The following is a 17182-nucleotide window of genomic DNA, read 5'->3' on the forward strand; positions in this document are numbered from 1 at the left end:
GGAAGCAACTCAAATGCCCATCGGTGGATGAATGGGTAAAAAAAAATGTGGTATATGTATACAATGGAATATTTTCAGCCTTGAAAAGGAAGGAAATTCTGACACATGCTATGACACGGATAAACCTGAAGGACATTATGTTAAGTAAAATAAGCTAGTCACAGAAAGACAAATATGGTATGATTTTACTTATATAAGATATGAATATGAGGTCATAGTAGTCAAAATCATAGAAACAAAAAGTAGAATTGTGGTTGCCTGGTGTGGGGGAAGGAGGAATGGGGAATTTCTGCTAAGTGGGCGTAGAGTTTTCACTTTTCAGGATGAAATAGTTTTAGAGATTGGTTGCACAACAATTTGAATATACTTAACCCAACTGAACTGTACACCTAGAAATGGTTTAGATGGTAAATTTTATGTGTATTTTACCACAATTAATTTATTTAAAAAAGAACACACCTTTGCTTTGCTTAATTTAGTTTTTTCTTCTTGGTGCTTGGAAATGAGCATTGGTGTTGCCAGTTGTGTAGTAAATAGTTGTGGATTCATCTCTTTATGAACGTCAAAGGCTTTGTGTATGTAAAAGGTGATGTATGGAAGGGAAAGAAGTTATACAGCATACTTGTGGTATTCTATTGGAGAAAGGAGTAGATTTAAAGGAATCTCTTTCCAGGTTCATGGCGCTGTGTGCCACATACACAGCAAACACAATGATTGCAGAGGCACATTTTGGGAAATGAGCTCAAAGTTAGGATGAGATGGGGTTTTTAAACCTTTTACTGAGGCCTTAAACACTGTGATCCCCTTCTCTATAGGGACCATCCTTCATTGGGCTTTAAAAATTATTCACATAGTTTTTGTAGTACAAGAATATTTTTATTCCAGAATGTGAAAATACCTTCAACAATAATCTAAAGACAGTCCAAGCTCACAGTGACAAGAATTTGGTGTAGGTTGTAAGCCTCATTATGCTTTAGGCAGTAGGCCTTCTTTATAGATAAACCTACTTTGTGTCTAACTTATTTTCTCTCCTATTTAAATTATTCGTGCCTTTGAAGGAATATGACAGAGATCGCCCAGATCATTGATCTTTGCAAATAAAACTCGGGAGTCTAAAGGAACTATATTAACCCAGTTCTCATTGGCTTACTCTTCAGAGGGAAGTTTGCCTTCCTGTACTAAAGTTTAGAGAATGTGCTAGTGAATGCATGCATACTGTGTGTGTGTGTGTGTGTGTGTGTGTGTGTGTGTGTGTGTGTTCACCACAACTGAGCATACTATTTGGTTGGGCAAAGAACCCACATTATTTTTGCTGAGTTTCTAATAAATGTGAAATAATTATTAATTTCAAAATTATTATATCCAAAGAACTGTAATCTATGCTAAAAATTGTGAAAAAAAATGTAAACATGAATATACAAGGACAAAAGAGCAGATGATGAACTACTACTAAGTTTCCACTGGCTATGGAACAGGAAAAAAAAGACCAGATTTAAGAACCCAAAGAACATTTAAGATGGTGGTAGCCAGTTTAAAAACCATCCCTATACAAAAATATATGATGTCCAATTTCTACATTTATGGAATTTAATCTAGATCAAGATTAGACCTACCCATACACTCATTATTCAACTTTGTGTCATTGAGACCTTGGTAGAAACTAGCCACACATTAAAGGCTTGAAGGTTCGTTAAACTGATGGATAAATGGAATTCATGTACATGTGGTTAAGTCCCAAATAGGTGTGGTAACATTTAGCGTGGAGTGAGTGGTCCAGTGTTTTGGAGTACAGCCATCATTCTTACAGTCAGATTTTGAGATCTAAGAATGTAGACTTTACCCTCAAAATTTATCAGATTATTTAACATGGAATGGCAATCTCACAACAGTATGTAAATAAACTAGGGGGATAGGGCTTGGTACTGGTGACAAAAAATGTCCTTTAGGAACAAGAAGAAGGGCTGATTTTGTTTCAAAGAAGTACCTATAAGCTTGGGATAGGCGTTTGAAGTTGGAAGAGATGGTGAGAAATTCACATGGAAACTCCAGCAAGCACCAGAGAGAGTTTAGTGGAGAGATTGGTTCCAAATTGAGGAAGATGTTGTAAAGCTGCAGCTTCAAGGGAACACAGAGATTGTGTAAACCAACTCTTTGGACTCGGATCATGGTGGTGGTGGATGAGTTTACATGCAGAATTGCATCTCAGTGCACAGTCACAACAGCCCCAAGATGACAGGTAATTTAGTGACTTAAGCCTCTTCTCGCTAATAAGGGCTGATTTCACGCTCTCCAGAACCTATGGGGAGTAGCCAGTATTCGGGCCCTGGTACAGCTCAGAAATGTGGAGACTCCTCCTTAGGAAGAGCTCCCTTTAGCAAAGCAGGAATCCCAGGGCCACGTGCCACGAAGAAGAGGCAACTAGGGCCAAAGATGCGCAGTTCCAGTCTCTGCAACGCCAGGCCTACCGAGGGGCGACACGGCGGTTCCCCGCGCGCCCAGCCGCGGCAGCTGCCGCTACGCTGCCTCCCCACTCCGCCTCGCCCCTCAGGGCTCGCGCCCAGCCCGGCGCGCGCCCGGAGCGAGAGTGCGGGGCCTGAGATTACACGGCGGGAGGGGTGGGGATGGGACGCGAGGGGTCACGTCAAAGCGGCGTAGACAAAGGGCGGGCGCGCGCACGTCCTTACGCACGCCTCGGCTGGAGGCGGCGGGCCAGGACGGGAGGGACCAGCACCGGAGGGATTTGGAGCCCTGGAGTTTCGCGGTCGGTGAGTATGCCCGAGTCGACCCCTTCCTGAAGGTTACAGGCCTCAAGAGAGCCGGGAGCGGGGCGCGGGGTCGGGGCCAGGCGCCCAGCGAAAGGCCTGCGGTCCGGGGACGCCCTCCCTACGCCGTGCCGGCGTCAGGAGACACCATTGCTGCTTCCTGGGGTTGCCCGGCCGTTCCGCCCCCTCGGCCGCAGTGGAACAGTCCTCGCCCCTCCCGCCGCCGCAGTGCCGGGAGCCTGGTACCCCAGCTCGGCGCCCGTCCCCGTCCCCGCTTCCCGGCTCTGGCCGGCCCCTCTAGAGATGGACTCCTCGATCTTCCCAAATCCTAGGGTCTCTGCAGCCCTCCCGTCTCTAGAGCCAAGGAATGCAGCTCATGAGGGCTGAAGGGGTATTAGACATCACGAGGAAGCGCCTTCACCTCTAATTTCTTTTCTTATGTCTTTTGGTTTCCTTGGGATGCATTTTCTCTTCTCGTTCTCCACAGGAGCCTCATTCTTTTCTTTCTCTAGGATTTCTTCTCTCCCGAAATTCCGTGCCTTTCCTATTGATTTCACGCTCTGCGAGGCATCCTCTTACTAGAGTCTTGTTTATTTCCTCGCTTTCCGTTTCACATAGGGCTTTAACTGCTGGAATTGAAAAGTTAAGGAAAACATGCCGTAGGAAACAGCATAGCTCAGTGGAAGTAGTTCCATGCTGTTCTAGATGTCAGTGCCTGTCACTTCTCATTATCGCCCCGCACTCCTTCCCCCCGCCCCCCTCCGGCCCTATGGATCATCTTAATGATATGGATCATCTTAATGATAACCTTCAGATCAGTTGAAGAATTTCCTTTCTGGTTCATTTTCCTTAATTTAGGCCGAACTTTGAGTAGCTCTGCTTAGTTTCATGTCTTGTAGATTCTATCTCAACCCAAGGGAAATGGTGTGAAAAGCAATTATTCTTATGCCAAGGGCTCTGTAGAAAAGAGCCCTGAAATAATGCCAATTCTGTATTCTTTTCTCACTTTGACAGTGAAGTTTTGGTTTTTTTTTTCAACTTTGGTTATGGAGAATTTCAGACATACAAAGTAGAATAGTGAACCAGCAGATACCCATCATCCCTCCTCAACAATTCACCTTATGGCTAAGCCTGTCCCATCCACATCCCATCCATTACCCAATCCCCTATATCTCTGGGATAAATCTTTGATGTTAAAAGTAGCTTAAAAATCCTACTATTGAATAAAGTCATCATGAACTTTTTTGGGGACACAGTATACTATTGTAAATCCTTCAACTAAGAAACACATAATAATGTTGGAGAAGGACCAGAAAAGGGTGTCTGAAATGATCAAGCTGCTGGAGAACAGTTAAAACATTCAGATCTCATTCAGATCTGAATGAGAACTTCCAGAACACCTTGTCTAACTTTTTCATTTTTAATGAGCCCTCAGGGTTCAGTGAGATTCAGTGACTTGTTTAGGTCTACAAGGAATAAGAGGCTGAACAGAGACTAGGGAGAAATCGTCCAACTTCAAGTCCAGTCTTTCTCCTGTACCTTAATGCTTGTCTTTAGGTCAGGGGTCTCCAACCCCCAGGCAGTGGACTGGTGCTGGTCTGTGGCCTGTCAGGAACGAGGCGGCACAGCAAGAGTTGAGTGAGTGACAGGCAAGTGAGAGAATCATCTTCTGTATTTGCAGCCCCTCTCCAGTGCCTCAGCTCCACCTCAGATCAGCAGGCATTAGATACTTATAGGAGCACTGGTCCTTGGTGCCCAAAAGGTTGGGGACCGTTGTTTTAGGTCATCTTCAGGAAAAAAAAATGTGTGGATGGGCTATTACTGAAAACTCTTAAATGAAGGGTTTGGATGAACTTTTCCACCAAATTCTGGAATACAGCTAGAGAATATGCCTTAAATTATTCCTTAAACTACATTTGGGACAAATCTCTAATCATAGCTTTTAGGAAGCATGGGGAAATTGTGACCCCAGAAGTAGAATACCAGACTAAGATTAAGAACACGCTTTTAAAAGATTTAGATCACATTGACAGCTATTTAGTAGTTACTAAAGAAAACTGGAATAATTTGGAGTACACCCCTGAAGTTTTGTTCCTGATAGCAGGAAGAACAATTGCATTCTCCCATAAAACATTTTCTCATCATTAACAGATAAGAATCCTGGGCTGGACGAATTGTGGGCTGGGCCTTTTTTTTTTTAATACAAAATTGTGGAATGCATTTCCTAACACATTTTATGCTATTAAATTTTCCTATCTCAAAAAAGACCGGTAAATTCTGTACCTGTGCCTCAGTTTTCTTACCCTTAAAATGGTGATAGTCTGCTTCCAAGGAATGCTGTAATCAAGAGAATCTTTGTATATAGAGTTGAGTTTACTTATATAAGTTCACTTTATATCACATGACATAGTTGTTTATAAATTTACTTTCAGGATGGACTTTTGTGAGTTTATGACGTAAATACAGTAGTTGTAATGCACATCTAGATTATAGAAGTACCACTGAAATAACAGCATGTGTATGTTTTGTTTCGGTAAATCACCCTTGAAGGCGTGTGTTTTATGTGGTGGTTTTTGTGGTGTCAGAAAGAGTTTTATAGTTAGTCTCAGGATTCTAGCCTAACTTATTAATTAGTTTCTGCTAAAGAGTAAACCACTTTTCTGATCCGTGTGCACGCACGTCACAGAAGGTTACCTTTTTAAAAAATCTCTTACTTTCTGGAGATAGAAGCTAGGTCGTGGTTAAGTTGAACTGAACTGTGGAATTATTCAAATAAAGAACCTCATGGCATATCATTTACTTACTATGTCATGCTGATGGAGGGGACTTGAACAAACATTATGTATCACTAAGCTACAACATAATGCTTACTATAGCATGATGAATGCTTTTTAAGAGCACAGAATTTTAGAGTTAGGAAGGTTACGTTCTTGGACTTAACCTTCAGGGTGCTTTTTCTCCTTTAAAACACATGCATACAACATGCACATGCCACACAATCACAGGGGCTTAGTCTCTTTGGGGCTCTTTTTATTTTGTCTTGTATAATGGTTGTTAGTATTTTCGGATTGCACCACCTATTAAACCAGAAGCTCAAGCTCTGTAATACTGGAATAATGTTTTGTAAAAAGTAGGAGGATAATCCATTTTTGTTGACTTTTTGAATTAAAAAACAAAAAACTGGTGAGGAAACTCAAATCCAGGGAAGCCGAATTAATAGACCAGATAGTAACAGAGCTGTGGCTCAAACTTAAGACAACTCCTGAGTTCCAAGTGTAAGCCCCTTCCATTGTACCATTTTTTCACACCTCAGAGGAATAAGGAGGGAAAACGTTTATATATTTTTCCTTACTGGTTGGAAATATATTATTTTCAGGGTCTTGCTTTAAGTGTCTTTGATCAGTGCTATCCAATAGAAATATAAGCAACATATATAATTTTAAATTTTATAGTAACCACTTTTTAAAAAGGTGAAAAGGAACAGGTGAAAATAACTTTATATTTTATTTCATCCAAATTATCCAGAATATCACTTCAACATATAATCAGTATATACATTATTAATGAAATCTTTACATTCATTTTATCATCCTAAGTCTTTGAAATCCAATGTGTAGTTTATAGCACATTTTAGCTTGGACCAGCCACATTTCAAGGACTCTAAGAGTCACATGTGGTTGTGGCTGCTGCGTTGGACAGCACAGAAACTCTGTCAGCTGAACATAAAGATGAAGGAGCGTTTTATGTTGCTCAGCTCTGAGGTTAGAGTTTGTGGTTGTGGTCATTGATTTTTTTTTCTTTCATGTCTTAGTGATTTTTCTCTGCACAATTAGGATTATTTCAAGTTTCAAGTTGAACAAAGAAATCTGTTTCATAAATTTTGTGCTTTTATGATGAAATACGTTCTCATCCTTTTGTTTGTGGGATCAGTCTCTTTTTTAATCATCTTAACCATTTTTAAGTATATAGTTCAGTAGTAATGCTTTCTAATTTTAAATAAGACTGCTTAGTCATTGGGAAAAAAAACTTTATTTTATTTTTTAAGTTTTTATTTATTTTTTAGATGGGGCAACCCTTGGTTGACCTCACAGATTGCAAGGACCTTATCAGCTTACAATCCTCTATTTTTTAATTTTTTATACCTACAGCACCTGGTCTTCCTAGGTAGTCTCCTATCCAAGTACTAACCGGGCCTGACCTTGCTTAGCTTCCGAGCTCAGATGGGATCGGACTTGTTCAGGGTAGCATGGCCATAGACTAAAAAACTTGATTTTTAAAAAGTGGCTAGTAACAAAACGCAATAAGAAAATAGCCTATTAAAAAATAGGCAAAAGATTTGAACACTCCACCAAGGAAGATATACAGATGGCAAATTAGCACATGAAAAGATGCTCAATATTATTGGTCATTAGGGAAATGTAAAATAAAACTATGAGATACCACCTCACATCCATTAGTATGTTTAAAATTAAAATACTGATCATGTCAAGTGTTGGTGAAGTTGTAGAGCAAATGGAACTTTCATACACTGCTGGCAAGAATGCAAAATGGTACAACCAGTTTAGAAAGCAGTTTGGCAATTTCATAAAAAGCTAAACATGTACCTACCTTAGACTCAGTCATTCCACTCCTAGATATTTACCCAAGAGAAATGAAAGCATTTGTCCATACAAAGCCTTGTTGATAGCTTTATTTGTAACAGTCTCAAACTGGAACAACCCAAATGTCCATCAGTAGTTGAATAGATAAAAATTGTAGTATTTCCACACAATAGAATACAGCTCCAGGATGAACTGTTGACATGTGTAGGAACTTGAATGATTCTCAGAAAAATTATGAGCGAAATAAACCAGACAAAAAGATTTTTAAAGAAAAAGGCCGGGAAGTTGCTTTTAATTACATATGTAATACTCAAAATGTAAAAGCACAGATTTTAAAATTAAACTCAGAGCAGTGTTCAGGTTTGGTAATGAAATGTCTTGGATTTTACAGCTCCAGCAACTCAAATTGTCCTTCCTTAAACTGATGGCCGCAGAATATCAAAATATCCTATACCCTTTGTCTTTTTTTTTTTTTACTTTCCCAGCTTGGAAGATTTATTTTGCTCTGGGCGAACTTGATACCATGTTACAATTATTACCTAGTTCTAACTCAGGTTAGGCCTTTCTAGGCAAGGGGAAAATACTTAAGGTCAAATGACCTTAGTTAAAACCAAAACCCTGAAACTAACATATTTCTGACTTCTTCCTAATGGATTGAGTCATCCTTTAGCCTACCATATCTGGGCTTTGTTTTGGACCATTTATTTTATCCAGGATTGATGTCGGCTGTATGTGTTTTCTTGGGTTTTCAGCACTTTAGCTTTACTTCAACCTAATAGCTCTGTATCTCCTTGGAAACATTTGTACACTTTTCCTCCTAAACTACATCCTATTCAAGCAAATTTCTTATAATCCCCTACTCTGAAACACTTGACGTTAAATTCATCCCAGCACACATTTCTGTTGTGTTGTTTGTGCACATTTATTTACCATCATACCAGGATTGGGACGTTTGGGGGGTCTGTGTCCTGACAGAGTACACTAGGAAAAATGGATAGCTTTCCTCTGAAATATAACCTACCCCAAAGCAAATAAGAGATCTGCCTGGGAAGCAGAAAGACCACTAGACAGGGGAGCAGATCTGAGTTACAGTTCTGCCTCTGTTACTGGCCAATTTCGTAACCTCTCGCAGTTATTTAACTCTTCCAAGCAAAGTTCAGTTATTTGAGCCATGAAAAAAAAAAAGTTGGGCTAGAATTCTCAATGATTGACTACTAAAGTTGTAGTTTATCATTTTATTATTGCCTCTGCTTTGTAATGATGACTAATTAATAGTAACTTCAGTTTATTGAGCACTTTGTGTCAAGCACTAAAGGGATCGCTTGATATACATTGTATTCAGTCTTCACAACAGTACCACAGGATACATATTAGAAATATGTATCTGCAATATGCGAAAACAAACATGAAAGTTTATTTATTTTCCAGAGGTCACACAGCTAGAAAGTAATGGAGACTGGTTTTGAATGCAGTTTGTCTGATTCCCTATATGTTGAACCATCATGCTTCACTGCTTCGGACATTCTAAGTAAAGACATATAGGCAGATATCTTGGATTGGACATTTATTCTAACCTCCCTAAACAGTTTATTCTTGTTTGAACAACTCAGTCTTAGATTCTTTTTTTAAACAGCTTTATTGAGATAAAATTCATGTACTGCATATAATACACCCGTTTAAAGTGTACAATTCAATGGTTTTTATTATATTCACAGATAATGTAACCATCACCACAGTCAATTTTAGAATGTTTTTACCAACTCAAAAAGAAACCTCATACATACTCTTTTGTTATTACTTCCTTCCCTACCTCCCCCATTTTCCTCAGCCCTAAATAACCACTAATTTACTTACTTTCCATCCTTCAAGATTAAAATTTATATGGTGGAATCACGTGATATGTGGTCTTTTATAATTGACTTCTTTCATTTAGCATGATGTTTTCAAGGTTCATCCATATTGTAGCATGATAAATACTTCATTTTTATGGCCAAATAATATTCCATTTGTCAACATAAGAATGTCTAAACCTGTTGAAAATTTTTATAAAAATTTGTTTGAGTCAAGCAGAGGATATACCTGGAAGCAAGATCTCAACAGACTGAGACAAATTCTTCAGAGAATAATAGTTTGCAATTTCTTTTATGCCTTTGAGGTTAAGGAGGGAACATGAAGATTGAATGATGGTCGGAGAAAACAAGGCAGGGATCTGATAACAGAGTAGTTAAGATTGTGTGCTTTCTCGAAGGTGGTCACGCTTTAGAGGAGGGATCTGAAAGGGGGCATTTAAGAAGGCTGTTAACCTAGATGCATAAATATAATGGACAGGGCTAAATAAAGCTTTTACTAAAGAAGGTATATGCCTGAGACGTGGATAATTTGTAATCAAAGATAGATAGTGGGTTGTCTTCTCAGGTTCCAGTTCTTTGCCGAGTTAACTGGTAAAAACCCTTATCCCAGTAGTTCACAACTCTGGCTACACATTAGAACCACTCATGCCTCTTAAAAACAAATGCACAGAGATTCTGGTTGATTTTACCAGAGCTAAGGCCTCGGGGAGCCAAATGTGCATCCTGGGTGGAGAATCAGTGCAACCAGTGCACTGGCCATGGGAATGGGCCTGGCTGGGTCTTCTGAGGGCCCACACAGCTCACATCCCAGCCTTCTGGTGTGCATATCAATTTTATTGACTCAAAATTACTGTAACAGTCTTAGTCTTTTTTGGAGCACTCACACAGGGTGCCATCTTTAAGCATCAAACATTTTTTCTGATTTCTGCAGAGGTCTTGTTTCCCCTCAGTGTGCTTTGCTGACGCTGGCTGTGGCTGTTTTGCCTCCCTGTCAAGAAGGGCACATGCAATTTCTGAATGGGATCAGCATGCTCTAGCCATTTTAGGGGATTATAAACGCCTTTAGGCAGATAGTAGTTGAAAACAGATTTATCATTAGTGCAATGTTATGACTTCTTGGGAAATACCTTCAGATGCTCCTCCTTATTCCTAGTAACAGGAAAAAGTAACAATAATAGTAAATATTTTTTGAGCATTTACCTTGCTCTAGGCACTGGAAAAGTGCTTTACATAACGTTTGTTATTTTGTAATCTTTTGAACATTACTTTTAGTAGGTATTGTTGAACATAAAGAGATTTACCTGGTGTTTCTTTTGATCTTGGAACCACATGACCATTACTTATTCAAAATAATAAATAGATTTTTAAAGATACCAAAAAATAAACATGACTTGCCTTTCCCTTTCACTCCTAGAGGCAGCTACTTAACCAGTCACATCTGCATCTTTCCAGACACATTTATCTTTTGGAGTACATAATGAACTATATACTTTTCCTTTTCCTCCCTCCTTCACAAGTGGTTGGTTATTGTGGACATTGTTCTGCATCTAACTGGAAGATTGTTTCTTATCAGTGCATATGTAGATGTGTCTCTTTTTTAACAGATGAATAGTGTTCCATTATATCCTCTGTTAATGGACATTGATATTTCTTTTGATACCACAAACAGTGCTGCAGTCAGTAACCTTGCACATATATCATTTTGCACATGCTTCAGTATAGGTTATCTCCTCCTCAGGACTTTGTCATTTGGGGCTGTATAATTCTTTGTTGTAGGAGCTGGCTTGTGCATTATAGGATGTTTAGCACATATCTGACTTCTTTGTAATAGATGCCGGCAGCACCCCCAGTCCAAGTTGTAACAACCAAAAGATCTGTGGACATTACCAAACGTTCCTCTAGGGAGTAAAAAAATTGCCTCTGCTTGAGAACCACTTTTAATTTATCTTTAGAATGAATTTTTAGAGGTAGAATTACTGGATGTAAGGTTATGTGCATTTAGAATTGTGATGGTTATTGCTAAATTGTTCTCCGTAGAGGTTGTACCATTTTACACTCCAGCAGTAATGGAAGGTATTTTCTCATTTTCACCAGAATGGTGGTTTATAAAAATTATATTTTTGCCATCTTACCATAGTTTTAATTCATAGTTCTGTGCTTTACAACTATTCTTTATTATTGAGCACTTAGTGCTTGCGAGGCATGTAGTATTTTTTGGCTTTGAGTTTTTGTGACATACTTTGAAATGCCTTCCTCTCTATCTAGCCCTCTTAAAGTCTAGTAGCTAGAACTGTGGACGGTACTCTGAGTTTCTTCTGATCATAAAGAAATGACAACACATACCATTTATTGAGATTTCATATGTGATATACATTGTGCTGCTTGTGCTTTAAAAATCTATTATCCCTGTGTAACCTAAGCATTTATTTGTAATAAAATGCCGTATCTTATCCTTTTGAGTTGGTATATGGCATCTCTGGACATATTCGGGTAGTCATGGTCTCCTGAAGTAGGATGTGTCACAGAGAACTAGCTGAAAAAAGTATTTAATTCTGCAATTAGGAGTCATAATAGTTCCTGCCATGTGATTGGATCAGAATTGGTTTAGCTGTCCCAATTTAAATTTGTAAGTTCCCTCTGTTATTTTCTCTTCCAGGACTCTCTTATTTTCTTTAATTATTTGACGTGTGAAATTATGACTTTGTGTATACTTTGCTTAATACTTGTCTCTAGGCATATTTGTTCACTAAATATCAAACACCTAACATAATGTGTGGTATACAATATGTGCCCAGTGATATTTGTTGAATGAATGAACTACTCTAAGAACTGAGGCACATTGGAAATTGGGTTATTTGGGGGCCTAAGAGCCCAGATCTGCCATTCAGAGGGTTGAAGAGTTTAGTTAGCTCAGCAATGGGTTCTGTCACATTCCTTGGATGAAGTCATCTTCTCTCATAAAAGGGTCAGAACTAATTAGTTTTTATGTTTTTCTCTGGACAGTTTGGGCTGCCGGTCCAGATGACTCTTCAGGAGTTTGGCTGAAACTTGTGGAAGAGAATGAGTAATATTCCTCTGAGTTAATGGCTTCCCCTGCTTCATGCTTAAGGAGTCATGGTTATGTTTACTTGAGGCAAAGTGATAGCCTCTCTTAAATGAGCAGGTATCTAGAAATTGTGGTGTAATTGAGTTATGACCTAAGCAATTTCCCAACATTTCCAGAGATCAGAGTCTGTGTTAAGGGAGCCTTAAGACACAGTCGCCTCTGGCTTTAATGACTACTCTGTTCATCTAGCAGGATGTTTGGAACGCTGTTTGACAACCGCAGCTTGCTCACTTTTTCTCTACTTAGAATTTCTATGAGGATGATTGTTTAGTTTGGTCAGATAACTTGCTTTGCTAGTTTACTGTTCTCTGCCCTGGAGTCTGGCACTCGGAAACCAGAGCAATAGGGTGGGGCGGGACAACAAGGAGAAGTTCACTGCCTCTGAGGGGAGAAAGAGAAGCTGGGTCCGTAGTGTAGCAAACCCTGTCTTTTATAAAGGGTCAGGTAGTAAATATTTTAAGGTTTGTGGGGCATTGGTTTCTGTCACCTGTTATTCTTTGTTTTTCAAAGCTCTTCAAAGATGTAAAAGCCATTCCTAGGTCATGAGCCTTATAAAAACAGGCCATAGCCAGATTTGGCCCATAGATCATGATAGTTTGCCAACCCCTGAACTAGAAAAGAAATTAGTGTATTGCTAAATGTGTTTGCTTTAACGTTTTGGGGACATGAACCTGTAATAACCTCGGGAATTCTCAGTTAATTGTGATCCAAGGAAACTCTGGCATGGAAAGTCAAAGTAACCCCACTGTCAGTCACCTTGGGACTAAAAGTAACCTTGGCCAGTGTGGCAGCAGCTGTCCTGTGGGACAGAGGGATCTTGCTGCCTTTTCCCGTAGAAGTGCTGGCCAAAGGTGATGGGGACGGAAAAGTGGAATGGAGCTGTGGCCCTAGAATTAGGCTGGAATTAGACAGATTTAAGGAATACCGTGACTCAGCAAATTAAATTTATGAAATCTTAGAACTACATCTAATTTCCTGAACCTCTGTTGGGATATAGTTAGAAATCTGGCATATGCAATCAGTTTGGCCAGTTTATAAAAAATGAAAGAGCAGGTTTGTACCTTGAATTCTGAGAAAAACACCAATTCTGATACATGAGTCCAGATTTTCCCTGTGGTTTTTCTCTGGTCACAAGAAGTACTGTAGAGCAGAACTGGCGTGAAGGAAGTGTTAGTTTATTTCAAGGTAGTCTGGAAGATAGGAGGGCATAGTGGTGGTTAAAGAGCATGGGCTGCGAGAAGAATGTATTTGTCAAATTCCTACTCTACCACTTAATAGCTGTGTGATCCTGGGTAACTTACTTTATCCTCTGAGCCTCAGTTTCCTTACCTGTAAATAGCATTGAGGATGATAACTCCACCATAGGGTTGTTGTAGAATTAAGTGAGGATAGTACAGATAAAATGCTTCTTATATAACTCAATGTCAGTCATGTTAGCATTCAGTAAATGTTAGCAATAATCATGATAATGTGAAAGTGGAAGATATGAAAGATCAAATACAGGAACTAGTATTTGTGACTCAGTGCCACTGAACTATCATGTCTTAATCACTAGTCGTATGGGAATGTAAAAGGAGCATTAATGGGTTAGGAGTCAGAAGAACTGAGTCTGTGTCTACCTTGCTTGGTTTCCAAAGTGGTCAGATGGAAATAAAATATGTTGACAGGTTGTGAGACCACATGTGAAGGGCTTCAAGTTCTATAAAGCATTGGACAAAATTTAAGGTAACGTCAGTAACCTGTTCATTTGTTCAGTTTCTTAAACTTCTGAGTGTATTAGAATAGAGCCAGAAGATGATTGGTGTGAAGCCAAAATGTTTGCCAGAAAGACTTGATAAGATGCTCCCAAGTTCACCAGTTGAACTGGAAACTTGTGGTTAGGAATGAGTAATAAAAAACTGGAATGCTTTTGTAAGATATTTGAAATAGTAGAATTTAAAAAATGAGTGGCCACATTAAGTGAAAAAAAGCCAATCTAAAAAGGCTACATACTGTATGATTCCAGATATGACATTCTGGAAAGGAAAACTGTGGAAATAGTAAAAAGATTATTGAGTGCCAGGGTTTGGGGGCAGGGGGAGAGGAATAATCGGAGCACAGAGGATTTATAGGGCAGTGAAAATATTTTGTATGTTACAGTAATGGTGGTTACATGTCATTCTACATTTGTCCAAACCCATAGAATGTACAGCACCAAGAATGAATTGTAGTGAATTGGGGAGTCAAGGAGTATATGGGAAATCTCTGTACCTCCCTCTTTATTTTGCTGTGAACCAAAAACTGCTCTAAAAAAAAAATAGTCTTAAAAATTTTTTAAAAGAGTGGCCCATTTAGGGAGATAGGCTGGAGGAGTTTAATCTCTCTGTAGAAAATGCGACAATGTCTTATAAAGTTAAAACTGTATATTTCCTTTTCCCCTACAATTCTCTTTCTAGGAATTTATCCTGAAAATATGTTTGCTTGTTCATTTTGTATGCTAAATCATGTATGTATATGGTTATTCATTATATTATTTCTAACAACAAAAAAGTGGAAAATATTGGTGTCCAAATTCAGGAAACCAGTTAACTAAATAAATCATGGTACATTCTTACAGTTGAAAACTATGCACCCGAAAAAGTGAGGGAGTATATATTGCTGATTGAACCCTCTTCCATGATATGTCAAGCTAAACAAAACCAAACCAAACCAAAAGCAAGGCGAAGAGCAGTGTTCCTGGTATGCCAGGTTGGAGCGGGGCAGGAATCGTTAGAAAAGATCAATTATGATTTACATATATAAACATGGAATAGTGGGAAGAATATGAAGCTGATAATATGGTTGCACCTGTGGACAGGAACTAGATAGCTAGGGGATAAGTAGGAGGGAAATTTCCTTTTCACAGTATACTCTGTCTTTTGAGATAGATCTTATATTCTTTTATTTTCTGTTTAAAAAGTTGAGCTGCCACAGATCATATCATTGGAGTTGAAAACTATGAAAGATCTCTGTATTTTCCTCCCACATCTGTGTCTGCTACCTGTAGTTCTGCCTGGTCCCCTTGACCTTGATGACTTGTGAAGATGGCACTGACTCTAGACTTACCCTAAAACAGTCCCCCACCCCCAAAGCATATTAATGTCTCTTCTCTTAATTTGTGTGACTAATGGTGTTTCTGTTTCCACCCCCAGCTTTGGCAGCATGTAAGCAACTTCTTGCCAAGAACCCAGGTCACCACTGAGAAGAGTCCTTAGGGAGAAGAATATCCAGAGGAAACCAATGCCAGGAGTGTCTGGAATTATACTCACTGCAGGCAGCATGAGACATTCTGTGCCAGCATCTGTGTCCTATTGGCAAAGACTGTAATTCTCCAGGTAGGAGGGTCCTGGAAGCATCATGCACCAGGAGCCTCTCCAGAGGAAAAATGGGGCCAGATATGAACTCTCTACAATGAACACAATTTTCAGCTTATGAAGAAATTTTAAGTAAAACACTTATTTAATTCCGACATATTCAAGTTCAGTAGCCTTCTGAGTGAAGTGCCAGCAGTCACCCCACCCTCTACAGGAGTTATCAGCATTTTTCTGGCACCAAGTTGAACTCTTCTTGGTATTTTTGGCAATGACAGATAATCAGAACAGATTTATCTGCTAAATGTTCTTGGGCAGGAAAAAAAGTAAAACTTCTGGAAGCAGTGTAAGGGTAGCGGAGCAGAGATCCCTGCCTCACTGCTCACTGTCACGGAAACAGCCTGGACTCTGATGCTCATACTGAAGATTGACCCTGCCTCATTTACCTCCAAAGTCCATCTATTCCGGGGAGATCCGACGTTTTCGGGTTGCCTCCTGTGGCCCTTTTTATCATTTTACTCCCAGGCTTTCTGTTGAGGCTGTCGAATGATATGAACTTTGGAATGGAGTTTATTTTCTGTTGGGAACTTGCCTCCTTTCTCAGGGGGGTGCTGTCTGAGAGGACCATCTGACGTCCGTGCTTTGTTCTTGGGGAGAGGAGGGCATTGGCCTTGCCTGGATCCTCCACCATGTTCCTATTGCTGCCTTTTGATAGCCTGATTGTCAACCTTCTGGGCATCTCCCTAACTGTCCTCTTCACCCTCCTCCTTGTTTTCATCATAGTCCCTGCTATTTTTGGAGTTTCCTTTGGTATCCGAAAGCTCTACATGAAAACTTTGTTAAAAATCTTTGCGGTGAGTTGTTCTGTTTACAAAATGGTTGCTTCAGAGAGGAGAGAGAAGAGTCGTTCTTTGGTTGATTGTTATCTCTTTATTGGTATTTTGAGTACAAAGAATAACTAAATGTGTACTTGCGAAAGCCTTTAGCAATCTTTTTGAGCTAAGGTACTTGTGTGTCTGAGTATTCTCATCAAAGGAACCTATTATATGACTCCATACTTTGCCTGTTTATTTCAAAGAGAGGGGCTTAGAGTTGAAAAAAAGTCACTACAAGACCCTCCTTATTCTTGCATAACAGATATTGAAATACAAAGCTGCTGCTGAAATATTCCCTCACTGAGAAATATGGAAGAGTCTTTTATCTCTTTCAGACATTTATCTTAAATAGGTTCTTGAATTTTAGACAAAAAGAATGAACAGAAAAGGGCATTCGATGAATCGTTTTATTTTTTTAAAGATAGAGAAGGAGAATACATTTCTTAACATGCATTAGAACTGAACTATTTTATACTGCTAAACAGAACTGGTTGTAATGTAAAGGCATGCGTGAGAAGTGATATTTCCTGGAAGTTGGTCCGTGCCCCAAAACCTAATATCTATTCAAAGATCGAGTAATTTATTAACAATATTTTTAGTTACCACCAAATCTTCAGGAATTCTTTTTCACAATTGAGACCATGTATAATTTGAGAAAT

The 17182-nt window shown here is 39.3% G+C and overlaps 1 protein-coding gene and 1 pseudogene across 2 annotated transcripts in view; one reads left to right on the plus strand and one right to left on the minus strand.

Annotated features, from left to right (window-relative positions):
• Positions 1 to 2636: 2636 nt before the first annotated feature.
• GPAT4 (glycerol-3-phosphate acyltransferase 4) overlaps positions 2637 to 17182 on the plus strand; it is a 34090-nt gene continuing 19544 nt past the window's right edge. The window contains exons 1-2 of one of the 2 annotated variants that reach the window (XM_011372719.2): positions 2637 to 2765; positions 15490 to 16502. In XM_011372719.2, coding sequence (XP_011371021.1) covers positions 16338 to 16502 — 165 coding nt within the window. In that variant the 5' untranslated portion in view covers positions 2637 to 2765; positions 15490 to 16337. Of the gene's footprint in view, positions 2766 to 15489; positions 16503 to 17182 lie in introns of those variants that run through there. The other variant, XM_023519733.1, reaches the window with a different exon arrangement.
• On the minus strand, positions 6902 to 7020 carry LOC111729248 (annotated as a pseudogene).

This window comes from Pteropus vampyrus, unplaced genomic scaffold, assembly GCF_000151845.1.
Source record: "Pteropus vampyrus isolate Shadow unplaced genomic scaffold, Pvam_2.0 Scaffold8, whole genome shotgun sequence".
NCBI lineage: Eukaryota > Metazoa > Chordata > Mammalia > Chiroptera > Pteropodidae > Pteropus > Pteropus vampyrus.